This window comes from Lichenostomus cassidix, unplaced genomic scaffold, assembly GCF_008360975.1.
Source record: "Lichenostomus cassidix isolate B80296 unplaced genomic scaffold, HeHo_3.0 HiC_scaffold_38, whole genome shotgun sequence".
NCBI lineage: Eukaryota > Metazoa > Chordata > Aves > Passeriformes > Meliphagidae > Lichenostomus > Lichenostomus cassidix.
The window spans coordinates 633018-657855 of NW_028147440.1; the positions used below are offsets into that span (position 1 = coordinate 633018).

The 24838-nt window shown below is 37.5% G+C and overlaps 2 protein-coding genes across 7 annotated transcripts in view; both read right to left on the bottom strand.

The window, feature by feature from the left end:
- Positions 1-24838, bottom strand: part of PRKCG (protein kinase C gamma) — a 54766-nt gene that overhangs the window by 17654 nt on the left and 12274 nt on the right. For all 6 annotated transcript variants that reach the window (XM_085045646.1, XM_085045650.1, XM_085045647.1 and 3 more), the window contains 9 exons: positions 22901-23032; positions 18002-18158; positions 14762-14896; positions 13279-13366; positions 12189-12218; positions 11062-11226; positions 6729-6902; positions 5019-5110; positions 3661-3723 (listed from right to left, as the gene is read on the bottom strand). In XM_085045646.1, the coding sequence (XP_084901772.1) occupies positions 3661-3723; positions 5019-5110; positions 6729-6902; positions 11062-11226; positions 12189-12218; positions 13279-13366; positions 14762-14896; positions 18002-18158; positions 22901-23032 (1036 nt within the window). The remainder of the gene's footprint in view (positions 1-3660; positions 3724-5018; positions 5111-6728; positions 6903-11061; positions 11227-12188; positions 12219-13278; positions 13367-14761; positions 14897-18001; positions 18159-22900; positions 23033-24838) is intronic.
- Positions 1-24838, bottom strand: part of LOC146422877 (reticulocalbin-3-like) — a 62203-nt gene that overhangs the window by 583 nt on the left and 36782 nt on the right. The window lies entirely within an intron of this gene.

The window sequence follows — 24838 nt, forward strand, 5'->3', positions numbered from 1 at the left end:
GAATTTTTTGGGAATTTTTGGGATTTTTTGGGGGTTTTTTGGAATTTTTTGGGGGCTTTTTGGGGTTTCTTTGAGGTTTTTTTAAGTTTATTTTGAAATTTATTGGAAATTTTGAGGAATTTTTTTTATTTGGTTTTCTTTTATTTTAGGGAATTTGGGGATTTTGGGGAATTTTTTGGGATTTTTTGGGGGATTTTTTGGGATTTTTTGGGGGATTTTTTGGGAATTTTTTGGGGATTTTTTGGGATTTTTTTGGGATTTTTTTGGAATTTTTGGGGAATTTTTTGGGAATTTTTTGGGGAATTTTTTGGGATGTTTCTTTGCACATCCCGAAATCAGTGATCTTCACGTGGCCAGCGGCGTCCAGCATCACGTTGTCCAGCTTCAGATCCCTGAAATTTGGGAGTTTTTGGGAATTCTGGGAATTTTTGGGATTTCTTGGGATTTTTGGGAATTTTTTTGGAATTTTTTTGGGTGTTTTTTGGGGTTTTTTCAGCGGTTTTTTGGGGTTTTTGGCATTTTTTAAAGGATTTTTTGTTTATTTTTCTGGGATTATTTAAGAGCTTTGAGGGGCTTTTTTTCATTTTTGGGATTTTGGGAATTTTTTTGATTTTTGGGAATTTTTTTGGGGAATTTTTTGGTTTTTTCCGGGGGTTTTTTGGTGGGTTTTTTGGAATTTATTTTTAAATTTATTAGGAATTTTGAGGAATTTTTATTTAATTTGGTTTTCTTTTATTTTAGGGAATTTGGGGATTTGGGGGATTTTTTTGGGATTTTTTTGGAATTTTTTGGAATTTTTGGAGGAGTTTTTGCGGATTTTTTGGGATTTTTTTGGAATTTTCGGGGAATTTTTTGGGATTTTTTGGTATTTTTTGGGATGTTTCTTTGCACATCCCGAAATCAGTGATCTTCACGTGGCCAGCGGCGTCCAGCATCACGTTGTCCAGCTTCAGATCCCTGAAATTCCGGAATTTTTGGGAATTCTGGGGGTTCTGGGAATTTTGGGAATTTTTTGGGGTTTTTTCAGAATTTTTTGGGATTTTTTTGGGAATTTTTTGGGTGGTTTTGGATTTTTAAGGGTTTTTTGTTAATTTTTATGGAATTTTTTAAGGGATTTGAGGGACTTTTTTAAGTTTTGGGCTTTTTGGGATTTTTTGGGGATTTGGGGATTTTTGGGAATATTTTGGAATTTTTGGAATTTTTGGGAATTTTTTGGGAATTTTTTGGGAATTTTTTGGGAATTTTTTTGAGATTTTAAAAAATTTTTTCAGAATTTTTTTAAAATTTATTGGAGATTTTTGAGGGAATTTTTTTCAATTGTTTTTTATTTTAGGGAATTTGGGGATTTTGGGGAATTTATTGGGATTTTTGGGGATTTTTTGGGATTTTTTTGGGATTTTTGGGGGATTTTTTGGGATTTTTGGGGGGATTTTTTGGGATTTTTTTGGGGAATTTTTGGGAATTTTTTGGGGATTTTTTGGGAATTTTTGGGAATTTTTTGGGTCTTTGCACATCCCGAAATCAGTGATCTTCACGTGGCCAGCGGCGTCCAGCATCACGTTGTCCAGCTTCAGATCCCTGAAATTCCGGAATTTTTGGGAATTCTGGGGGTTCTGGGAATTTTGGGAATTTTTTGGGATTTTTTCAGAATTTTTTGGGATTTTTTTGAGAATTTTTTTGAGGTTTTTTGAGGGTTTTTTGAGGGTTTTTTGAGGTTTTTTTAGAATTCTTTTTATTTTTTGGGTGGATTTTGGAGGGAATTTGGGGGATTTTTTTTTAATTTTGGGATTTCAGGGATTTTGGGATTTTTGGGGAATTTAAAAAAATTTTTTTGGAATTTTTTGGGAAAATTTTGGAATTTTGGGGGTTTTTTTTAATTTTTAAAGAGTTTTTTGTTCATTTTTATGACCTTTTTAGCGGTTTTGAGGTTTTTAAAACTTTTGGGATTTTTGGGAATTTTTTGGGTATTTTTGGGAATTTTTGGGAATTTTTTGGGAATTTTTTGGGATTTTTTGGGGGGTTTTTTGTGGGTTTTTTGAGGTTTTTTGCAATTTTTTTAAAATTTCTTTTGGAATTTTGAGGAATTTTTTTAAATTTGGTTTTCTCTTTTTTTGGGAATTTGGGGATTTTGGGGAATTTTTTGGGGATTTTTTTGGAATTTTTTGGAATTTTCGGGGAATTTTTTGGGGTTTTTTTGGCATTTTTTAAAGGTTTTTCTGTTAATTTTTATGATATTTTTTAGAGGTTTTGAGGTTTTTTTAAATTTTTGGGATTTTGGGGAATTTCTTTGATTTTTGGAAATTTTTTGGAACTTTTTGGGATTCTTTTGGAATTTTTTGGTATTTTTTCAGAATTTTTTGGGGTCTTTTGGGGTTTTTTTTTACTTTTTAAAAAAAATTTCTTGGGGATTTTTGAGGGAATTTTTTTTGCAATTTGGGGCTTTTTTGATTTTAGGGAATTTGGGGATTTTTGGGGGATTTTTTTGGGAATTTTTTGGGATTTTTTTGATTTTTTGAGGTTTTTTTTTTTTCATCTATTTGGGATTTTTGAGGGAATTTTTTTTTTTAATTTGGTTTTTTTCTTAATTTAGGGAATTTGAGGATTTGGGGGATTTTGAGATTTTGGGAGCAGAAATTTTGGGAATTTTGGGATTTTAAAGCAGAAATTTTGGGAATTTTGGGAATTTCAGGAGCAAAAACTTTGGGAATTTTGGGATTTTAAAGCAGAAATTTTGGGAATTTTGGGAATTTTGGGATTTTAAAGCAGAAATTTTGGGAATTTTGGGATCAGAAATTTTGGGGTTTTGGGATTTTGGGAGCAGAAATTTTGGGAATTTGAGGAGCAGAATTTTCGCTAATTTTGGGAATTTTTGGGGGAATTTTGGAGGATTTTGGGAGCAGAAATTTTGGGAATTTTGGGATTTTGGGAGTAGGAATTTTGGGAATTTTGGAAATTTTGGGATTTTGGGAGCAGGAATTTTGGGAATTTTGGAATTTTAAAGCAGAAATTTTGGGAATTTTGGGATTTTAAAGCAGAAATTTTGGGGTTTTGGGATCAGAAATTTTGGGAATTTTGGGATTTGGGAGCAGAAATTTTGGGAATTTCAGGAGCAGCATTTTTGCTAATTTTGGGAATTTTTGGGGGAATTTTGGGGGATTTTGGGAGCAGAAATTTTGGGAATTTTGGAAATTTTGGGATTTTAAAGTAGAAATTTTGGGAATTTGGGGAATTTTGGGATCAGAAATTTTGGGATTTTGGGATCAGAAATTTTGGGATTTTGGGATCAGAAATTTTGGGAATTTTGGGAATTTTGGGATTTTGGGAGCAGAAATTTCGAGAATTTCAGGAGCAGAATTTTCGCTAATTTTGGGAATTTTTGGGGGAATTTTGGGGGATTTTGGGAGCAGAAATTTGGGGAATTTTGGGATTTTGGGAGCAGGAATTTTGGAAATTTCAGGATTTTGGGAGCAGGAATTTTGGGAATTTTGGGAATTTTGGGAATTTTGGGAATTTTGGGATTTTAAAGTAGAAATTTGGGGAATTTTGGGATTTTGGGGATCAGAAATTTTGGGAATTTTGGGAATTTTGGGAATTTTGGGAATTTTGGGAATTTGGGATCAGAAATTTTGGGAGTTTTGGGAATTTCAGGATCTCCCTCACCTGTAGATGATTCCTTGGTTGTGCAGGAAGAAAAGTCCAATGGCGATTTCAGCTGCATAAAACCTGGAAAAAATGGGAATTTGGGGGAATTTTTGGGAATTTTGGGGATTTTTGGGAAATTTTGGGGGAATTTGGGGGAAATTTGGAGGAAATTTTGGGGATTTTTGGGGATTTTAGGAGGAAATTTTGGGAAATTTTTGGGGAATTTTGGGGGAATTTGAGGGAAAATTTGGAGGAAATTTTGGGGATTTTGGAGGAATTTAGGAGGAAATTTTGGGAAATTTTCGGGAATTTTTGGGGGAATTCTGGGGGAATTTGAGGGAAAATTTGGAGGAAATTTTGGGGTGAATTTCGGGGGGAAATTTGGGGGGAATTTTTGGGAATTTGGGGTAAATTTTGAAGGATTTTTGCTGATTTTTCCGGGGATTTTTTGGCAAAATTAAATCACAAAACTCCCCAGGAGTTTTCCTAGAAATCCCATGAATTTTGGGGGAATCAATTTTGGAAATTTTCATGAATTTTTGGGAATTTGGGGTAAATTTTCATCGATTTTTGGGGATTTTTCTGGGGATTTTTGGCAAAATTCGATTGGGGAAAAACCCCAGGAATTTTCCCAGTGATCCCAGAGATTTTTTGGGAATAAATTCTGGGAATTTCCAGAATTTTTGGGGAATTTTTGGGGATTTTTTGGGGATTTTTTGGGGAATTTTTTGGGAATTCTTAGGGAATTTTTGGGAATTTTGGGGGGATTTTGGGGGGATTTTTTTGGGGCATTTTTGGGATTTTTTTTTGATTTTTAAAAATTTTTGGGGATTTTTTTGGGAATTTTTGGGGAATTTTTTGGGAATTTTGGCGGATTTTTTGGGGAAATTTTGGAGGAATTTTTGGGGATTTTTTGGGGGGGAATTTTTTGGGAATTTTTTGGAAATTTTTTGGGAAATTTTTTGGGAAATTTTTTTGATTTTTTTGGGATTTTTTTGGGAATTTTTGCGGATTTTTGGGGAAATTTTGGAGGAATTTTTGGGGATTTTTTGGGGGGGAATTTTTTGTGAATTTTTTGGAAATTTTTTGTGAATTTTTTTGTGAATTTTTTGTGAATTTCTTGTGAATTTTTTGGAAATTTTTGCGGATTTTTGGGGAAATTTTTGGGGAAATTTTTTTTATTTTTTGGGGAATTTTTTGGGAAATTTTTGGGGATTTTTTGGGGATTTTTTGGGGGATTTTTTCAAATTTTTGGCGATTTTTTCAGGAATTTTTTGGGAAATTTTTGGGGAATTTTTTGGGAATTTTTGGGGAATTTTTTTGGGAATTTTTGGGAACTTTTTTGGGAACTTTTTCGGGAATTTTGGGTCACTCACGCCGCGTGAGGCTCCTTGAACTTCCCGACCTGCTGGATGTGGTACATCAGGTCTCCCCCAGTGACATATTCCATCACGAAATACAGCCGGTCCTGCGCCCAGTTCAAACCAGTTTGCACCAGTTTGGACTGGTCCGGTCCCAGTTTATCCCCAGAGCCCCGAAATCCCCAAAAATTCCCAAAAAATAAAAAAAAAATCCCCAAAATTCCATGAAATTCCCACCAAATTCCAGCCCCCCTCAGCGATTCCAGGAGAAAACAGAGCATGGAGCTCTCCCAGTTCAGCCCAGTTCATCCCAGTTCATCCCAGTTCACTCCCAGTTCAGCCCAGTGCCCCGAAATTCCAAAAAATTCCAAAAAAATCCCCAAAAAATCCCCAAAATCCCATGAAATTCCAGCCCTTCCCAGAGATTCCATCACGAAATACAGCTGGTCCTGCACCCAGTTCACACCAGTTCACTCCCAGTTCACTCCCAGTTCATCCCAGTTCAGCCCAGTGCCCCAAAAATCCCCAAAAATCCCTGGAAAATCCCCAAAATTTCCATTGATTCCTATTGACTTCCATTGATTCCCTTTGGCTCCCATTGATTCCCATTAACTTCCATTGGTTCCCATTGATTCCCTTTAATTCCCATTGATTCCCATTGACTCCCATTGGCTCACATTGACTTCCATTCATTCCCATTGATTCCCATTGACTTCCATTCATCCCATTGACTCCCATTGACTTCCATTCATTCCCATTGATCCCATTGATTTCCACTGATTCCCGTTGTTTCCCATTGATTCCCATTGTTTCCCATTCATTCCCATTGATTCTCATTGTTTCCCATTCATTCCCATTGACTTCCCATTGTTTCCCATTCATTCCCATTGCCTCCCATTGATTCCCATTGATTCCCGTTGGTTCCCATTGATTCCCGTTGATTTCCACTGATTCCCATTGATTCCCATTGATTCCCATTCATTCCCATTGGTTCCCATTGATTCCCATTCATTCCCATTGACTTCCATTCATTCCCATTTATTCCCATTGATTCCCATTGACTCCCATTGGTTCCCATTGATTTCCATTGATTCTCATTGATTTCCACTGATTCCCATTGGTTCCCATTGATTCCCATTCATCCAATTCATCCCATTGATTCCCATGGACTCCCATTCATTCCCATTGTCTTCCATTCATTCCCATTGGCTCACATTCATTCCCATTGATTCCCATTGACTTCCATTCATTCCCATTGATTCCCATTCATTCCCATTGATTCCCATTGGTTCCCATTAATTCCCATTGATTTCCATTGACTTCCATTGATTCCTAGTGATTCCCATTGATTCCCAGTCAATCCCAATCCCCTCCCAGTCCCTCCCAGTTCATCCCAACGCATCCCAGTCAATCCCAGTCCATCCCAGTCCCATTTCCCCCCTAAAACTCCCATTTTTCACCCTAAACCCCCATTTTTCACTCCAAAACCACCAGGATTTTTTCCTCCCAGTGCCTCCCAGTCCCTCCCAGTCCCGTTTTTCTCCCCCAAATCCCCATTTTCCCCCCTAAAATCCCCATTTTCCCCCCAAAATCCCCATTTTTCCCCCCAAAATCCCCATTATTCCCCCCAAAATCCCCATTTCCCCCCCCAAAATCCCCATTTTTCGCCCCAAAACCACCAGGTTTTTCCCTCCCAGTCCAAACCAGTTTGCCCCAGTTGCTCACGGGGGTCTGGAAGGTGGAGTGCAGGTGGGTGAGGAAGTGTGGGCGTGGCCCCAGCGCCAGGACACGCCTCTCCACCAGGGTGGAGGCAGCGTCGTCGTCCTGCACCACCACGTCCTTCTTCAGGATCTTGATGGCGAAAAGCTCGGCTGAACCTCTCCGTTCCGCCAGCATCACCTGCGGGACAATCCCAGGGATTTTTGGGAATTTTTTGGGAATTTTTTGGGCTTTTTTTCGATTTTTTTTCGATTTTTTTTCGAATTTTTTTCGAATTTTTTCTGATTTTTTCTCGATTTTCTTCCAATTTTTTTCAATTTTTGGTAACTTTTTTCCTCTCTGTTCCGCCAGCATCACCTGCGGGGGAGTTTGGGGAAATTTTGGGAATTTTTTGGGAATTTTTTGGGTTTTTTTTCGATTTTTTTCCGATTTTTTCCGATTTTTTTCTGATTTTTTTCTGATTTTTTCTCGATTTTCTTCCAATTTTTTCCATATTTTTGGTAACATTTTTCCTTTCCGTTCCGCCAGCATCACCTGCGGGGCAGTTTGGGGGATTTTTGGGAATTTTTTGGGAATTTTTGCAATTTTTTGAGGAATTTTTTTCGATTTTTTTCTGATTTTTTTCTGAATTTTTTTCTGATTTTTTTCGATTTTTTTCAATTTAAAAAAAATTTGTCTAATTATTTTTCAATTTTTTTGCGACTTTTTTTCTCTCCGTTCCACCAGCATCACCTGCGGGATAATCCCAGGGATTTTTAGGAATTTTTTGGGAATTTTTCCAGCTTTTTTTCCATTTTTTTTCGATTTTTTTCTGATTTTTTTCTGAATTTTTTTCTGATTTTTTTCGATTTTTTTTCAATTTAAAAAAAAATGTGTCGAATTATTTTTCAATTTTGTTGCAACATTTTTTCTCTCCGTTCCACCAGCATCACCTGCAGGGGAGTTTGGGGAAATTTTGGGAATTTTTTGGGAATTTTTGCGATTTTTTGGCGAATTTTTTCCATTTTTTTCCAATTTTTTTCGATTTTTCCTCGATTTTCTTCCAATTTTTGGTAACTTTTTTCCTCTCCGTTCCACCAGCATCACCTGCGGGACAATCCCAGGGATTTTTGGGAATTCTTTGGGAATTTTTCCCGCTTTTTTTCCATTTTTTTTCGATTTTTTTTCAATTTTTTTCTGATTTTTTCTGATTTTTTCTCGATTTTCTTCCAATTTTTTCCAATTTTTGGTAAAGTTTTTCCTCTCTGTTCCACCAGCATCACCTGCGGGGGAGTTTGGGGAAATTTTGGGAAATTTTTGGGATTTTTTGGGAATTATTTGGGAATTTTTGCGATTTTTTTTCGGATTTTTTCCGGTTTTTTTCGATTTTTTTCAATTTTTCCTCGATTTTCTTCCAATTTTTGGTAACTTTTTTCCTCTCCGTTCCACCAGCATCACCTGCGGGACAATCCCAGGGATTTTTGGGAATTCTTTGGGAATTTTTCCCGCTTTTTTTCCATTTTTTTTCGATTTTTTTTCAATTTTTTTCTGATTTTTTCTGATTTTTTCTCGATTTTCTTCCAATTTTTTCCAATTTTTGGTAAAGTTTTTCCTCTCTGTTCCACCAGCATCACCTGCGGGGGAGTTTGGGGAAATTTTGGGAAATTTTTGGGATTTTTTGGGAATTATTTGGGAATTTTTGCGATTTTTTTTCGGATTTTTTCCGGTTTTTTTCGATTTTTTTCAATTTTTCCTCGATTTTCTTCCAATTTTTGGTAACTTTTTTCCTCTCTGTTCCACCAGCATCACCTGCAGGACAATCCCAGGGATTTTTGGAAATTTTTTGGGATTTTTTCCAGCTTTTTTTCCATTTTTTTTAGATTTTTTTTTCGATTTCCTTCCAATTTTTTTTGATTTTTTTCGATTTTTTCTCGATTTTCTTCCAATTTTTCCAAATTTTTGGTAACTTTTTTCCTCTCCGTTCCGCCAGCATCACCTGCGGGACAATCCCAGGGATTTTTGGGAATTTTTTGGGAATTTTTCCCGCTTTTTTTGCATTTTTATTCGATTTTTTTTCAATTTTTTTCGATTTTTTTCTGATTTTTTCTCGATTTCCTTCCAATTTTTTCCAATTTTTGGTAACTTTTTTCCTCTCTGTTCCGCCAGCATCACCTGCGGGGCAGTTTAGGGGAATTTTGGGAATTTTTTGGGAATTTTTTGGGAATTTTTGCGATTTTTTGAGGAATTTTTTTCGATTTTTTTCCTTTTTTTTTCAATTTTTTTCGATTTTTTCCTGATTTTTTTTCAATTTTTTTGTAACTTTTTTCTTCTCCGTTCCACCAGCATCACCTGCGGGGCAGTTTGGGGAAATTTTGGGAATTTTTTGGGAATTTTTTGGGAATTTTTCCCACTTTTTTTCCCATTTTTTTCCGTTTTTTTCCCCAATTTTCGGGTCATTTTCCCCCATTTTTTGCTCGATTTTCCACATTTTTTCACCACTTTTTGCACCATTTTTTCCAGAATTTTTTGGGAATTCCAGAAATTCCAGGAATTTCAAGACTTACCTTTCCCTCAGGTGCATCCAGGTGACTTTTGGGGTGATTTGGAGTTATTTTGGGTCCATTTTGGGGTCATTTTTCGCCATTTTTTGCCATTTTTTCACCGTTTTTTCCCCAATTTTCGCCCAGTTTTTTCCAGAATTCCCAAACTTTTTGGGGGAATTTTTCGGGAATTCTCACCTTTCCCTCAGGTGTATCCAGGTGAGTTTTGGGGTGATTTGGGCTCATCTTGGGGTCATTTTGGGGTCATTTTTTGCCATTTCTTTCCCATTTTTTGCTCTATTTTCCCCCATTTTTTCACCGTTTTTTCCCGTTTTTTCACCAGTTTTTTCCAGAATTCCCAAATTTTTTTGGGGAATTTTCGGGGAATTCTCACCTTTCTGAAACTGCCTTTTCCCAGCACCATCAGGAAGGTGAAATCATCCAGGTGACTTTTGGGGTCACTTTGGGGTCATTTTTTGCCATTTTTCACTCTATTTTCCCCATTTTGTGCCATTTTTTCACCTTTTTTTGGGGAACTTTTTGGGAATTTTTTTGGAAATTTTGGGGAATTTTTTGGGAATTTTTCGGGAATTCTCACCTTTCCCTCAGGTGTATCCAGGTGAGTTTTGGGGTCATTTTGGGGTCATTTTGGGGTCATTTTTCACCATTTTTTGACATTTTTTTCACCGATTTTCACCCATTTTTTTCCAGAATTCCCAAATTTTTTTGGGGGAATTCCAGGAATTCTGGGATATTTTCCCCCAGGAGTGTCCAGGTGAGTTTTGGGGTGATTTGGGTTATTCTAGGCCCATTTTGGGGTCATTTGGGGTCATTTTCCACCGTTTTTTGCCATTTTTTCACCAATTTTCACGTCGTTTTTTCGGGAATTTTTCGGGAATTCCCAAATTTTTTCCCGGGAATTCTCACCTTTCCGAAGCTCCCTTTTCCCAGCACCATCAGGAAGGTGAAATCATCCAGGTGACTTTTGGGGTCATTTTGGGGTCATTTTTCCCCATTTTTTGCTCGATTTTCCACATTTTTTCACCATTTTTTGCACCACTTTTTCCCAAATTTTTTGGGAATTCCAGAAATTCCAGGAATTTCAAGACTCACCTTTCCTTCAGGTGCATCCAGGTGAGTTTTGGGGTCATTTTGGGGTCATTTTTCCCCATTTTTTGCTCGATTTTCCCCATTTTTTGCCATTTTTTCCCCATTTTTTGCTCGATTTTCCCCATTTTTTCACCAGTTTTTTCCAGAATTCCCAAATTTTTTTCCGGGAATTTTTGGGGAATTCTCACCTTTCCGAAGCTGCTCTTTCCCAGCACCATCAGGAAGGTGAAATCACCCAGGTGACTTCTGGGGTCACTTTGGGGTCATTTTTTGCCATTTTTCACTCTATTTTCCCCATTTTGTGCCATTTTTTCACCTTTTTTTGGGGAACTTTTTGGGAATTTTTTTGGAAATTTTGGGGAATTTTTTGGGAATTTTTCGGGAATTCTCACCTTTCCCTCAGGTGTATCCAGGTGAGTTTTGGGGTCATTTTGGGGTCATTTTTCACCATTTTTTGACTTTTTTTTCACCGATTTTCACCCATTTTTTTCCAGAATTCCCAAATTTTTTTGGGGGAATTCCAGGAATTCTGGGATATTTTCCCCCCAGGAGTGTCCAGGTGAGTTTTGGGGTGATTTGGGTTATTCTAGGCCCATTTTGGGGTCATTTTAGGTCATTTTCCACCGTTTTTTGCCATTTTTTCACCAATTTTCACGTCGTTTTTTCGGGAATTTTTCGGGAATTTCCAAATTTTTTCGGGGAATTCTCACCTTTCCGAAGCTGCCCTTTCCCAGCACCATCAGGAAGGTGAAATCTGCCAACTGGGATCTTCCTCCTCCCAGCAAACTCCTCTTGGCCTCGGTGGGGGAGGGGGAGGGGCAGGGGGAGGGGCCTGGCGAGGGGGAGGGGGAGGGGCCAGGGCCGCGCCGAACTTTCTGGAAGGGGAAAGGTCAAAGGTCAGTTGTGGGGATTTTTGGGGATTTTTTGGAGAATTTTTGGGGATTTTTGGGGGATTTTTGGGATTTTTTGGGGATTTTTTAGTGATTTTTTGGAGTTTTTTGGGGAATTTTTAGGGATTTTTTAGGAAATTTTTTTTTGTGTGATTTTGGGAATTTTTTGGGAATTTTTGCGGTTTTTTGGAGGATTTTTTAGTGATTTTTGGGAATCTTTTTGGAATTTTTGGGGTGATTTTTGGGTGATTTTTGGGTGATTTTTGGGTGATTTTTGGGTGATTTTTAGTGATTTTTGGGGATTTTTGGGGAATTTTTGGGCAATTTTTGAGAAATTTTGGGCAATTTTTGGTGATTTTTTGGGTGATTTTTGAGAAATTTTGGGGATTTTTTTGGGATTTTTGGGGAATTTTTGGGAATTTTTTGGGAATTTTTTGGAAATTTTTTGGGGATTTTTTTTTTGGATTTTGGGGAAATTTTAGGGGATTTTTTGGGAATTTTTGGGGAATTTTTGGCGATTTTGGGGAATTTTTAGTGATTTTTTTGGGGTTTTTTGGGGAATTTTGGGGATTTTTTTGGGAATTTTTGGTGATTTTTGGGGGAATTTTTGAGTAATTTAGGGGGAAATTTTGGGGGAAATTTTGGGTAATTTTGGGGTGATTTTTGGGTGATTTTGGGGTAATTTTTGGGGTGATTTTTGGGTAATTTGTGGGAATTTTTGGGAATTTTTGGGGAAATTTTGGGTCATTTTTGGGTCATTTTGGGTCATTTTGATTTCAATTTTTGGGTTCAATTTTGGGTCATTTTTGAGTCATTTTTGGGTCATTTTTGGGTCATTTTGAGTTCAATTTTTGGGAAATTTTTGGGTTATTTTGAGTTCAGTTTTTGGGTCATTTTTGGGTTCAATTTTTTGGGTCATTTTGGGGTCAAAGGTCAAAGCTCCTTACCTCATAAAGCTCCAGGGGATAATTGCAAGCCTGGAAAAAATCAAAAGAATTTTGGGGAAATTTGGGGTTTTTTGGTGAAATTTCGGGAATTTTGGGTTTTCTGGGAATTTTTGGGATCCCAGTGAATTTTAGGGAATTTTTTGGGATTTTTTGGGAATTTTTTTGACTCCCATACCTCAAATTTGTTGTTTTTCATGGAGATTTTGGGGTTTTTTTGGGGAATTTTTGGGGATTTTGGGATCCCAATGAATTCAGGAATTTTTGGGAATTTTTTGGGAATTCTTTGGGAATTTTTTTGGAAATTTTTGGGAATTGTTTTGGAACTTTTGGGAATTATTTTGGAATTTTTTTGGAATTTTTTTAGCTCCCTAACCTCAAATTTGTTGCTTTTTCATGGAAATTTTGGGTTTTTTGGGGGAATTTTTGGGGAATTTTGGGATCCCAATGAATTCAGGAATCTTTTGGGGAATTTTTTTGGAATTTTTTGGGAATTTTTGGGGGAATTTTTGGGGAATTTTTGGGGAATTTTTGGGGACTTTTTTTGGCTCCTAAACCTCAAATTTGTTGCTTTTTCATGGAGATTTTGGGATTTTTTTTTGGGAATTTTGGGATTCCAATGAATTCAGGAATTTTTTGGGAATTTTTGGGAATTTTTTTGGAATTTTTTGAGCTCCCAAACTTCAAATTTCTTGCTTTTTCATGGAAATTTTGGGGTTTTTTTGGGGAATTTTTGGGGATTTTGGGATCCCAATGAATTCAGGAATTTTTTGGGAATTTTTGGGAATTTTTTTAAAATTTTTTGGTTCCCAAACCCCGAATTTGTTGCTTTTTCATGGAGATTTTGGGGTTTTTGGGGGAATTTTGGGGATTTTGGGATCCCAATGAATTCAGGAATTTTTTTGGGAATTTTTAGGAATTTTTTGGGAATTTTTTGGTTCCCAAACCTCAAATTCGTTGCTTTTTCATGGAGATTTTGGGGGTTTTTTTTGGGATTTCTGCTGGGATTTTGGGGAGTTTTGGGATCCCAATGAATTCAGGAATTTTTGGGGAATTTTTGGGAATTTTTTGGGAATTTTTTTGGCTCCCAAACCTCGAATTTTGGGCGCAATCCACAGTCATCAGTGTCAGCCACAGGAACATTGTAATATTCGCCTTCCTCCTGGTTCAGCAGCTTAAACCTGGAAATTGGGGGAAAAAATGAGAATTTTGGGAAAAATTGGGGAATTTTGGAGGATTTTGGGGAGAAAATGGGGACTTTTGGGAAAAAATTGGGTATTTTGGGCAATTTTGGGGGAAAAAATTGGGGAATTTTCGGGGATTTTGAAGAAAATTTGTAGAATTTTGGAAAAAATTGGGGAATTTTGGGAACTTTTGGGGAAAAATTGGGGAATTTTCGGGGATTTTGGGAAAAAAATGGGGTATTTTGGCAAAATTTGGGGAATTTTTGGGGATGTATCTCCAAATTCCCATCCAAATGCCACAAAATTCACCCCCAAAACCTCCCAGATTTTCCCAATGTTTTTGCCAATTTTCCCAATTTTTCCCCCCAAATCCCAATTTTCCCCCAAATTCCCAATTTTTCCCCAAAATCTCAATTTTCCCCCCAAACCCCCTTAAATTCCCCTTAAAATCCCCTTAAATTCCCCCAAAAAACCCAATTTCCTCCAGAATTTTTCCCAATTTTTCCCCCAAAATCCCAAATTATTTTTCCCCAAATCCCCAATTTTTTCCCCAAATTCCCAAATTTTCCCAAAATCCCAATTATTTTTCCCCAAATCTCAATTTTTCCCCCCAAAATCCCAATTTTCTCCAGAATTTCTCCCAATTTTCTCCCCAAATTCCCAATTTTCCCCCAAAATCCCAAATATTTTCCCCCAAAATCCCCAATTTTTCCCCAAAATCCCCTTAAATTCCCCAAACCCCAAATTCCACCAATTTTCTCCAGAATTTTTCCCAATTTTCCCCCCAAAACCCCCATAAAATCCCCAAATTTCACCAATTTCCTCCAGAATTTTTCCCAATTTTCCCCTCAAAATCCCAATTTTCCCCCAAAATTCCCAATTTTTTCCCCAAAATCCCAAATTTTTCCCCCAAAATCCCAATTTTTCCCCCAAAATCCCCCAAATCCCACCGATTTCCTCCAGAATTTTTCCCAAAATCCCAAATTTTTCCCCCAAAATCCCCTTAAATTCCCCTTAAAATCCCCTTAAATTCCCCCCAAAACCCCCAAATCCCACCAATTTCCTCCAGAATTTTTCCCAATTTTCCCCTCAAATCCCAAATTATTTTTCCCCAAATCCCCAATTTTCCCCCAAATTCCCCATTTTCTCCCAAATTCCCCATTTTCTCCCAAAATCCCAAATATTTTCCCCCAAAATCCCCAATTTTTCCCCAAAATCCCCTTAAATTCCCCCCAAAATCCCCAATTTTTTCCCCAAAATCCCCTTAAAATCCCCTTAAATTCCCCCAAAACCCCCAAATTCCACCGATTTCTCCCGGAATTTTTCCCAATTTTTCCCAAATTCCCAATTTCCCCCCAAAATTCCCAAATTTCCCCCAAATTCCCAGTTTACCATCCATCCACATGTCCCTTGAGCAGCTCAGCCACGCCGAAGCTCATCGCGCCCATGAAGTCATTGCGGGAAGTTCTGTCCCAATCCCAAACCTCCACCGACAGTCTGCGCTCCGAATCCCCGGGACGGAGAGTGCTGAGGGGAAAACAGAATTAATTTGGAATTTTTCCTGATTTTTCCTGATTTTTTTGGTGATTTTTTTCCCTTTTTTTCCCTTTTTTTTCCGATTTTTTTCCGATTTTTTCCTGATTTTTTCCAATTTTTTTCCAATTTTTTCCCAATTTTTTCCCCAATTTTTTCCTGTTTTTTCCCGATTTTTTCCCAATTTTTTTCTGATTTTTTTCAGTTTTTTCCCCGATTTTTTTTTTCCATTTTTTCCTATTTTCCCCAATTTTCTCGGATATTTTCCTGATTTTCCCATGAAGTCATTGCGGGAAGTTCTGTCCCAATCCCAAACCTCCACCAACAGTCTGCGCTCTGAATCCCCGGGACGGAGAGTGCTGAGGGGAAAATGGGATTAATTTGGAATTTTTCCTGATTTTTCCTGATTTTTTGGTGATTTTTTCCGATTTTTTTCTGATTTTTTTTCCAATTTTTTGGGATTTTTTCCTGATTTTTCCCTGACTTTTTTTCCTTTTTCTTTCCGATTTTTTCCCCCCATTTTTCCCCTGATTTTCCCTCTGATTTTCCCCAAAAACCCCAAATTTTCCCCTGATTTTCCCTCTGATTTTCCCGATTTTCCCAACTTTTCCGGATTTTTTCCCAATTTTCCCCTGATTTTTGATGATTTTTCCCCATTTTTTCCCAATTTTTTTCCGATTTTTTCCCAATATTTGGAATTTTTCCCAATTTTTTCTGATTTTTTTCTGGTTTTTCCCCAATTTTTTCCTTATTTTTTCCAAATTTTTTCTTGATTTTTTTCTTGATTTTTTCCAAATAAGTTTTTCCTGATTTTTTCCTGATTTTTTCCACTCTTCCCCAACTTTTCCCAGTTTTCCCCAAGTTTCCCTGATTTTTTCTGATTTTTCCCACTTTCCCCCATTTTTTCCCATTTTTCCCCCATTTTTCCCCCTTTTCTCCTCCATTTTTCCCATTATTTTTCCCCATTTTTTCCCATTTTTTCCCACACTTTTTTCCATTTTCCCCCCTTTTTCTCCCCATTTTTCCCACAATTTTTCCCACACTTTCCCCCCATTTTTTCCCTTTTTTCCTCTCAATCCCAATAAATTTTCCCCACAATTTTTTCCCATTTTCCCACAATTTTTTCCCCCATTTTCCCTGTATCTTTCCCCCCTTTTTTCCCCATTTTTTCCCCTTTTTCCCCCATTTTTCCCACTTTTTTCCCATAAATTTCCAACAATTTTTCCCACATTTTTCCCCATAATTTTTTCCCAATTTTCCCCCAATTTTCCCCATCTCCTCACAACAGAAACACCTCGTTTTCCCCACAATTTTTTCCCATTTTCCCCATAATTTCCCCCATTTTTCCCCCATTTTTTCCCCATTCTTTTCCCATTTTTTCCCACATTTCCCCACAATTTTTTCCATAATTTTTTCCCATTTTTCCCACAATTTTTCCCATTTTTTCCCATAAATTTTTCCCATTTCCCCATAATTTTCCCCACAATTTTTTCCCAATTTTCCCCGTTTTTTCCCCATTTCTCTCCCTTTTTTCCCCATTTTTTCCCCATTTTTTCCCCAATTTTCCCCCATTTTTCCCCCTTTTCTCTCCCCATTTTTCCCCTATTTTTTCCCCATTTTCCCAATAATTTTCCCCACAATTTTTTCCCATTTTCCCCCAATTTTCCCCATTTCTCTCACAACAGGAAGGCCTCGTTTTCCCCACAATTTTTTCCCATTTTCCCCATAATTTTCCCCACAATTTTTTCCTACTTTTCCCACAATTTTTTCCCATTTTTCCCCCATTTTTCCCCATAATTTTTTCCCCATTTTTCCCCATTTTTTCCCCCATTTTTCCCCCTTTTCTCTCCCCATTTCCCCCATCATTTTTTCCCACTTTCCCCCATTTTTTCCCCACATTTTTTCCTCATTTTTTCCCATTTTTCCCCCACATCCCAATTATTTTTTCCCATAATTTTTTCCCATTTTTCTCCCCTTTTCCCCCATTTTCCCCAAAATTTTTCCCCATTTTCCCCACAATTTTCCCCCATTTTCCCCATAATTTTTCCCTATTTTTCCCCATTTTTCCCTTTTCTCTCCCCATTTTTCCCCCATTTTTTCCCCATTTTCCCTATAATTTTCCCATAATTTTTTCCCATTTTCCCCCCAATTTTCCCCATTTCTCTCACAACAGAAATGCCTCGTTTTCCCCACAATTTTTTCCCATTTTCCCCATAATTTTCCCCACAATTTTTTCCTACTTTTCCCACAATTTTTTCCCATTTTTCCCCCATTTTTCCCCCATTTTTCCCCCATTTTCCCCATAATTTTTCCCCATTTTCCCCCATTTTTTCCCCCATTTTTCCCCCATTTTTCCCCCATTTTTCCCCACAATTTTCCCCCATTTTCCCCATAATTTTTTCCCCATTTTTCCCCCATTTTTCCACCATTTTTCCCCCTTTTCTCTCCCCATTTTTCCCCATTTTTCCCCATTTTTCCCCATTTTTTTCCCCATTTTTTCCCATTTTTCCCTCTTTTCTCTCCCCATTTTTCCCCCATTTTTTCCCACTTTTTCCCCATAAATTTCCCAAATTTTCCCCATAATTTTTTCCCATTTTTCCCCCATTTTTCCCCATTTCTCTCACAAGAGGAACGCCTCGTTCCACACAATTCCTCCTTTTCTCTCCCCATTCTTCCCACATTTTTTCCCCATTTTTCCCAAATTTTCCCCATAATTTTTTCCCAATTTTCCCCGTTTTTTCCCCATTTCCTCACAACAGAAACGCCTCGTTCCACACAGTCTTTTCCCATTTCCCCCATAATTTTCCCCACAATTTTTTCCTACTTTTCCCACAATTTTTTCCCATTTTTCCCCCATTTTCCCCATAATTTTTTCCCCATTTTTCCCCATTTTTCCACTTTTTCTCTCCCCATTTTCCCCCATTTTTTCCCCCATTTTTCCCCCTTTTTTCTCCCATTTTTCCCCCATTTTTCCCCATTTTTTCCCCCATTTTTCCCCCTTTTCTCTCCCCATTTCCCCCCCATTTTTCCCCCCATTTTTCCCAAATTTTCCCCACAATTTTTTCCCATTTTCCCATAATTTTTCCCCATTTCTCTCACAAGAGGAACGCCTCGTTCCACACTGGGTTCAGCGTCGCTTTCACCGTCCGAGTTTTCTGCTTCGACACGTTTTTGGGGTCAGGGATGAGCTTCAGCTTCACATAGGGGTCAGAGAGCCCGTTGGGGTCCATGGGGATCAGATTGCGAGCCTCTCCCACTGGAAAACGGGAATTTTGGGGTGAAAAACTGGGAATTTGGGAAAAAATCCTGAATTTTGGGGAGTATTGGGGTCAAAAATGATAATTTCGGATATTTTTGTGTGGAATTTTGGGGTTTCAGGGGTCAGAGAGCCCGTTGGGGTCCATGGGGATCAGATTGCGAGCCTCTCCCACTGAAAAACGGGAATTTTGGGGTGAAAAACTGGAATTTTGGGAAAAAATCCCGAAAAAAATCCGGAAAAAATAGCATTTTTTGGTGAGAATTGCCGATTTTTGGGAGTTTTCGGGTGGAATTTGGGGTGATTAGGGGTCAGAGAGCCCGTTGGGGTCCATGGGGATCAGATTCCGAGCTTCTCCCACTGGAAAATCCCAAAGTTTTGGGGTGAAAAACTGGGATTTTGGGAAAAAAATCCCAAAAAAATCCGGAATTTTGGAGGATTTTGGGGTGAAAATTGGGGATTTTGGGTATTTTTGTTGTGGAATTTTGGGGTATCAAGGATCTGGGAATCTATTGGGATCCATGGGGATCAGATTGCGAGCTTCTCCCACTGGAAAACAGGAATTTTGGGGTGAAAAACTGGGATTTTGGGAAAAAATCCCGAAAAAAATCCGGAATTTTGGGGCATTTTGGGGTGAAAATTGGGGGTTTTGGGAGTTTCCAGATGGAATTTTGGGGTTTCAGGGGTCTGAGAGCCCGTTGGGGTCCATGGGGATCAGATTGCGAGCTTCTCCCACTGGAAAAACGGGAATTTTGGGGTGAAAAACTGGGATTTTGGGAAAAAACTCCCGAAAAAATTACCATTTTTTGGTGGAAATTGCCGATTTTTGGGAGTTTTCGGGTGGAATTTGGGTGATTAGGGGTCAGAGAGGCCGTTGGGATCCATGGGGATCAAATTCCGAGCCTCTCCCACTGGAAAACGGGAATTTTGGGGTGAAAAACTGGGAATTTGGGAAAAAATCCGGAAAAAAATCCGGAAAAAATAGCATTTTTTGGTGAAAATTGCCGATTTTTGGGAGTTTTCAGGTGGAATTTGGGTGATTAGGGGTCAGAGAGCCCGTTGGGGTCCATGGGGATCAAATTCGGAGCTTCTCCCACTGGAAAACGGGAATTTTGGGGTGAAAAACTGGGATTTTGGGAAAAAATCCCCAAAAAAATCCCCAAAAAAATAGCATTTTTGAGTAAGAAATGGGATTTTTGGGAGTTTTCGGGTGGAATTTGGGGTGATTAGGGGTCAGAGAGCCTGTTGGGGTCCATGGGGATCAGATTGCGAGCTTCTCCCACTGGAAAATGGGAATTTTGGGGTGAAAAACTGGGATTTTGGGAAAAAATCCAAAAAAAATTACCATTTTTTGCTGAAATTTGGGGATTTTTGGGGTGAAAATCTGGGAATTTTGGGGAATTAGGGATTGGAGAATCCATTGGGATCCATGGGGATCAGATTGCGAGATTCTCCCACTGGAAAATACCAAATTTCTGAGGTGAAAAACTGGGATTTTGGGAAAAAATCCCAAAAAAATCCAGAATTTTGGGGGATTTTGGGGTGAAAATTGGGGATTTTGGGAGTTTCCGGATGGAATTTTGGGGTTTCAGGGGTCAGAGAGCCTGTTGGGATCCATGGGGATCAAATTCGGAGCTTCTCCCACTGGAAAATGGGAATATTGGGGTGAAAAACTGGGATTTTGGGAAAAAATCCTGAAAAAAACTGGAATTTTGGGGCATTTTGGGGTGAAAAAATGGGGATTTGGGGTGAAAATTTGGGGAGATTTTTGCCTTCAGATGATCCTCATGATTCCCAGGAAATTTTAGGGAAAATTCCCAAAAATTTCGAGGAAATTCCCAAAAATTTTGAGGAAATTTTGAGGAAATTTTGACAATTTTTGGGACAATTTCTGCCAAATTTTTGGGTTTTCCTGGTGGATTTTTCCCATTTTCCATCGGATTTTCTCCGGGATTTTTTCCCTTGGGAATCCTGGAATTTTCTGGGATAATTCCCAAAAATTCTGGGAAAATTCCTGGGAAATCTGGAGAAAAATTCTGGGAATTTTTAGCCATTTCAGGTCATTTTTCACTGAATTTTTGGCTTTTTTTCCCCATTTCTGATCTGATTTTCTCCGGGATTTTTCCCCTCAGATCATCCCAGGAAATTTTAGGGAAATTCCTGGAAATTCCCAGGAAATTCCCACTAAATTTTGCCCATTTTAGGTCATTTTTCACCGAATTTTTGGCGTTTTTTCCCCATTTCCCATCCGATTTTCTCCGGGATTTTTTCCCCTAGGAATCCTGGAATTTTCTGGGATAATTCCCAAAAACTTTGAGGAAATTTTGAGAAAATTCCTGGGAAATTTGGAGAAAAATTCTGGGAATTTTTGGCCATTTTAGGTCATTTTTCACTGAATTTTTGGCTTTTTTTTCCCATTTCTGATCTGATTTTCTCCGGGATTTTTCCCCTGGGAATCCTGGAATTTTCTGGGATAATTCCCAAAAAATTCTGAGAAAATTCCCGGGAATTTTTGCCCATTTTAGGTCATTTTTCACCGAATTTTTGGCTTTTTTTTTTCCCATTTCCCATCTGATTTTCTCTGGGATTTCTTCCCCTGGGAATCCTGGAATTTTCTGGGATAATTCCCAAAAACTTTGAGGAAATTTGGAGAAAAATTCGGGAATTTTTAGCCATTTTAGGTCATTTTTCACCGAATTTTTGGCTTTTTTTTCCCATTTTCCATCCGATTTTCTCCGGGATTTTTTCCCCTGGAAATCCTGGAATTTTCTGGGATAATTCCCAAAACTTTTGAGGAAATTCTTGGAAAATTCTGAGAAAATTCCCAGTAAATTTTGCCCATTTTAGGTCATTTTTCACCGAATTTTTGGCTTTTTTTTCCCCATTTCCTGTCAGATTTTCTCCGGGATTTTTTCCCCTGGGAATCCTGGAATTTTCTGGGATAATTCCCAAAAATTTTGAGGAAATTCCCAAAAATTTTGAGGAATTTTGGACGATTTTTGGGACAATTTCTGCCAATTTTTTGGCTTTTCCAAGTGAATTTTTCCCATTTCCCATCCGATTTTCTCCGGGATCTTTTTCCCCTGGGAATCCTGGAATTTTCTGGGATAATTCCCAAAAATTTTGAGGAAATTCCTGGAAAATTCTGAGAAAATTCCCAGGAAATTTTGAGAAAATTTTGCCTATTTCAGGTCATTTTTCACTGAATTTTTGGCTTTTTTTCCCCATTTCTGATCTGATTTTCTCCGGGATTTTTCCCCTCAGATCATCCCAGGAAATTTTAGGGAAATTCCTGGAAATTTAAAGGAAATTCCCACTAAATTTTGCCCATTTTAGGTCATTTTTCACCGAATTTTTGGCGTTTTTTCCCCATTTTCCATCGGATTTTCTCCAGGATTTTTCCCCTGGGAATCCTGGAATTTTCTGGGATAATTCCCAAAAATTTTGAGTAAATTCCTGGAAAATTCTGAGAAAATTCCCAGTAAATTTTGCCCATTTTAGGTCATTTTTCACCGAATTTTTGGCTTTTTTTTCCCCATTTCCCATCTGATTTTCTCCGGGATTTTTTCCCTTGGGAATCCTGGAATTTTCTGGGATAATTCCCAAAAATTCTGAGAAAATTCCCGGGAAATTTTGCCCATTTTAGGTCATTTTTCACCGAATTTTTGGCTTTTTTTTTTCCCATTTCCCATCTGATTTTCTCTGGGATTTCTTCCCCTGGGAATCCTGGAATTTTCTGGGATAATTCCCAAAAACTTTGAGGAAATTTGGAGAAAAATTCGGGAATTTTTAGCCATTTTAGGTCATTTTTCACCGAATTTTTGGCTTTTTTTTCCCATTTTCCATCCGATTTTCTCCGGGATTTTTTCCCCTGGAAATCCTGGAATTTTCTGGGATAATTCCCAAAACTTTTGAGGAAATTCTTGGAAAATTCTGAGAAAATTCCCAGTAAATTTTGCCCATTTTAGGTCATTTTTCACCGAATTTTTGGCTTTTTTTTCCCCATTTCCTGTCAGATTTTCTCCGGGATTTTTTCCCCTGGGAATCCTGGAATTTTCTGGGATAATTCCCAAAAATTTTGAGGAAATTCCCAAAAATTTTGAGGAATTTTGGACGATTTTTGGGACAATTTCTGCCAATTTTTTGGCTTTTCCAAGTGAATTTTTCCCATTTCCCATCCGATTTTCTCCGGGATCTTTTTCCCCTGGGAATCCTGGAATTTTCTGGGATAATTCCCAAAAATTTTGAGGAAATTCCTGGAAAATTCTGAGAAAATTCCCAGGAAATTTTGAGAAAATTTTGCCTATTTCAGGTCATTTTTCACTGAATTTTTGGCTTTTTTTCCCCATTTCCCATCTGATTTTCTCCGGGATTTTTTCCCTTGGGAATCCTGGAATTTTCTGGGATAATTCCCAAAAATTCTGAGAAAATTCCCGGGAAATTTTGCCCATTTTAGGTCATTTTTCACCGAATTTTTGGCTTTTTTTTTTCCCATTTCCCATCTGATTTTCTCTGGGATTTCTTCCCCTGGGAATCCTGGAATTTTCTGGGATAATTCCCAAAAACTTTGAGGAAATTTGGAGAAAAATTCGGGAATTTTTAACCATTTTAGGTCATTTTTCACCGAATTTTTGGCTTTTTTTTCCCCATTTCCCATCCGATTTTCTCCGGGATTTTTTCCCCCGTGAACCCCAGGAATTTTGGGGTCAATTCCCTGGATTTTTGGGAATTTTTTGCCCCACCTGTGACGTGCAGCTGCTCGCCGGGCAAGGCCTGGATGCGGATTTGGAGTCTTCCTCTCCTCTCGGTGTGATCGACGCCGCAGAGACTCGGAACGCTCTGAACGCAGCGCTTGTGCACGTTCATCTCACAGCCTGGGGAATTTGGGAATTATTTTGGGGATTTTGGGATTTTTTGGGATTTTTGGGGAATTTTTTGGGAATTTTTTGGGAATTTTTGGGACTTTTTTGGGATTTTTTTTGGATTTTATATTGATTTTTTGGGATTTTTTGTGATTTTTTTTTTAATTTTTTGGGATTCTTCTTTCAATTTTGGGGACATTTTGGGAATTTGGGGAGTTTTTGGGGATTTTGGGGAATTTTGGGGGATTTTTTGGGATTTTTGGGGGATTTTTTGGAAATTTTGGGGATTTTTCTTTGACTTTTAGAAGGTGAGGAAATCCCAAAAATCCCAAAATTCCTCCCAGAAAATTCCGCTCTGGACGCAGTGCTTGTGCACGCTCATCTCACAGCCTGGGAAATTTGGGAATTTTGGGATTTATTTGGGGATTTTTGGGGATTTTTTGGGACTTTTTTTGTAATTTTTTGGGGGATTTTTCTGATTTTTTTTAATTTTTTTTGGATTTTAGGGGATTTTTTGGGGATTTTTTGGGTGATTTTTTGTGATTTTTGGTGATATTTTTGTGATATTTTTTAATTTTGGAGACGTTTTGGGATTTTTGGAAATTTTGGGGATTTTTGGGGGAATTTTTGGGATTTTTTAGGGATTTTTTGGGGATTTTCAGAGGGTGAGGAAATCCCAAAAATCCCAAAATTCCTCCCAAAAAATTCCGCTCTGAACGCAGCGCTTGTGCACGTTCATCTCACAGCCTGGAAATTTGGGGATTATTTTGGGGATTTTGGGATTTTTGGGGATTTTTGGGAATTTTTTGGGAATTTTTGGGGATTTTTTTGGGAATTTTTTTGGAATTTTTGGGAATTTTTGGGAATTTTTTTGGATTTTATATTAATTTTTTGTGATTTTTTGGTGATTTTTTGTGAATTTGTTTCAATTTTGGAGACATTTTGGGATTTTTGGGAATTTTTGGGGATTTTTTGGGAATTTTTGGGAATTGTTTTGGATTTTATATTAATTTTTGGTGATTTTTTTTTTGTGATTTTTAAACGATTTTTTGCGATTTTTTGGTGATTTTTAAAAATATTTTTGTGGGTTTTTTTAATTTTGGGGACATTTTGGGATTTTTGGGAATTTTTTGGGAATTTTTGGGAATTTTTTTTGAAAATTTTTTGATTTTTTGGGATTTTTTTGTGATTTTTTCGGTGACTTTTGGTGATTTTTGGTGATTTTTTGTGATTTTGGGGAATTTTTTGGGGAATTTTTTGTGATTTTTGGGGGTTTTTTTGGGGAATTTTTGGGGAATTTTTGGGTGATTTTTTAGGTTTTTCTCAGATTTTTTTGCGATTTTTTTAGAATTTTTTTTTGGTTTTTAGAGAGTCAGGAAAGTCCTAAAATCCCAAAAATCCCAAAATTTGCTCTGGACGCAGCGCTTGTGGACATTCATCTCACAGCCTGGGGAATTTGGGAATTTTTGGGATTTATTTGGGGATTTTTGGGGATTTTTTGGGGATTTTTTGGGGATTTTTTGGGGGAGTTTTTTGATTTTTTTGGGATTTTTTTCGATTTTTGTTTTACTTTTTTGCGATTTTTTTTGAATTTTGGGGACATTTTGGGATTTTTGGGAATTTTTTGGGGACGTTTTGGGAATTTTGGGGGAATTTTGGGGAATTTTGGGGGAATTTTTTGCAATTTTTTTTGGAATTTTTGCGATTTTTTGGGATTTTTTGGGGGATTTTTTTTTTAATTTTTTTTGAATTTAGAAAAAAATTGAGACTTTTTTAGGATGTTTTTTCGGAATTTTTTTGGATTTTTTTTTTTTTGGG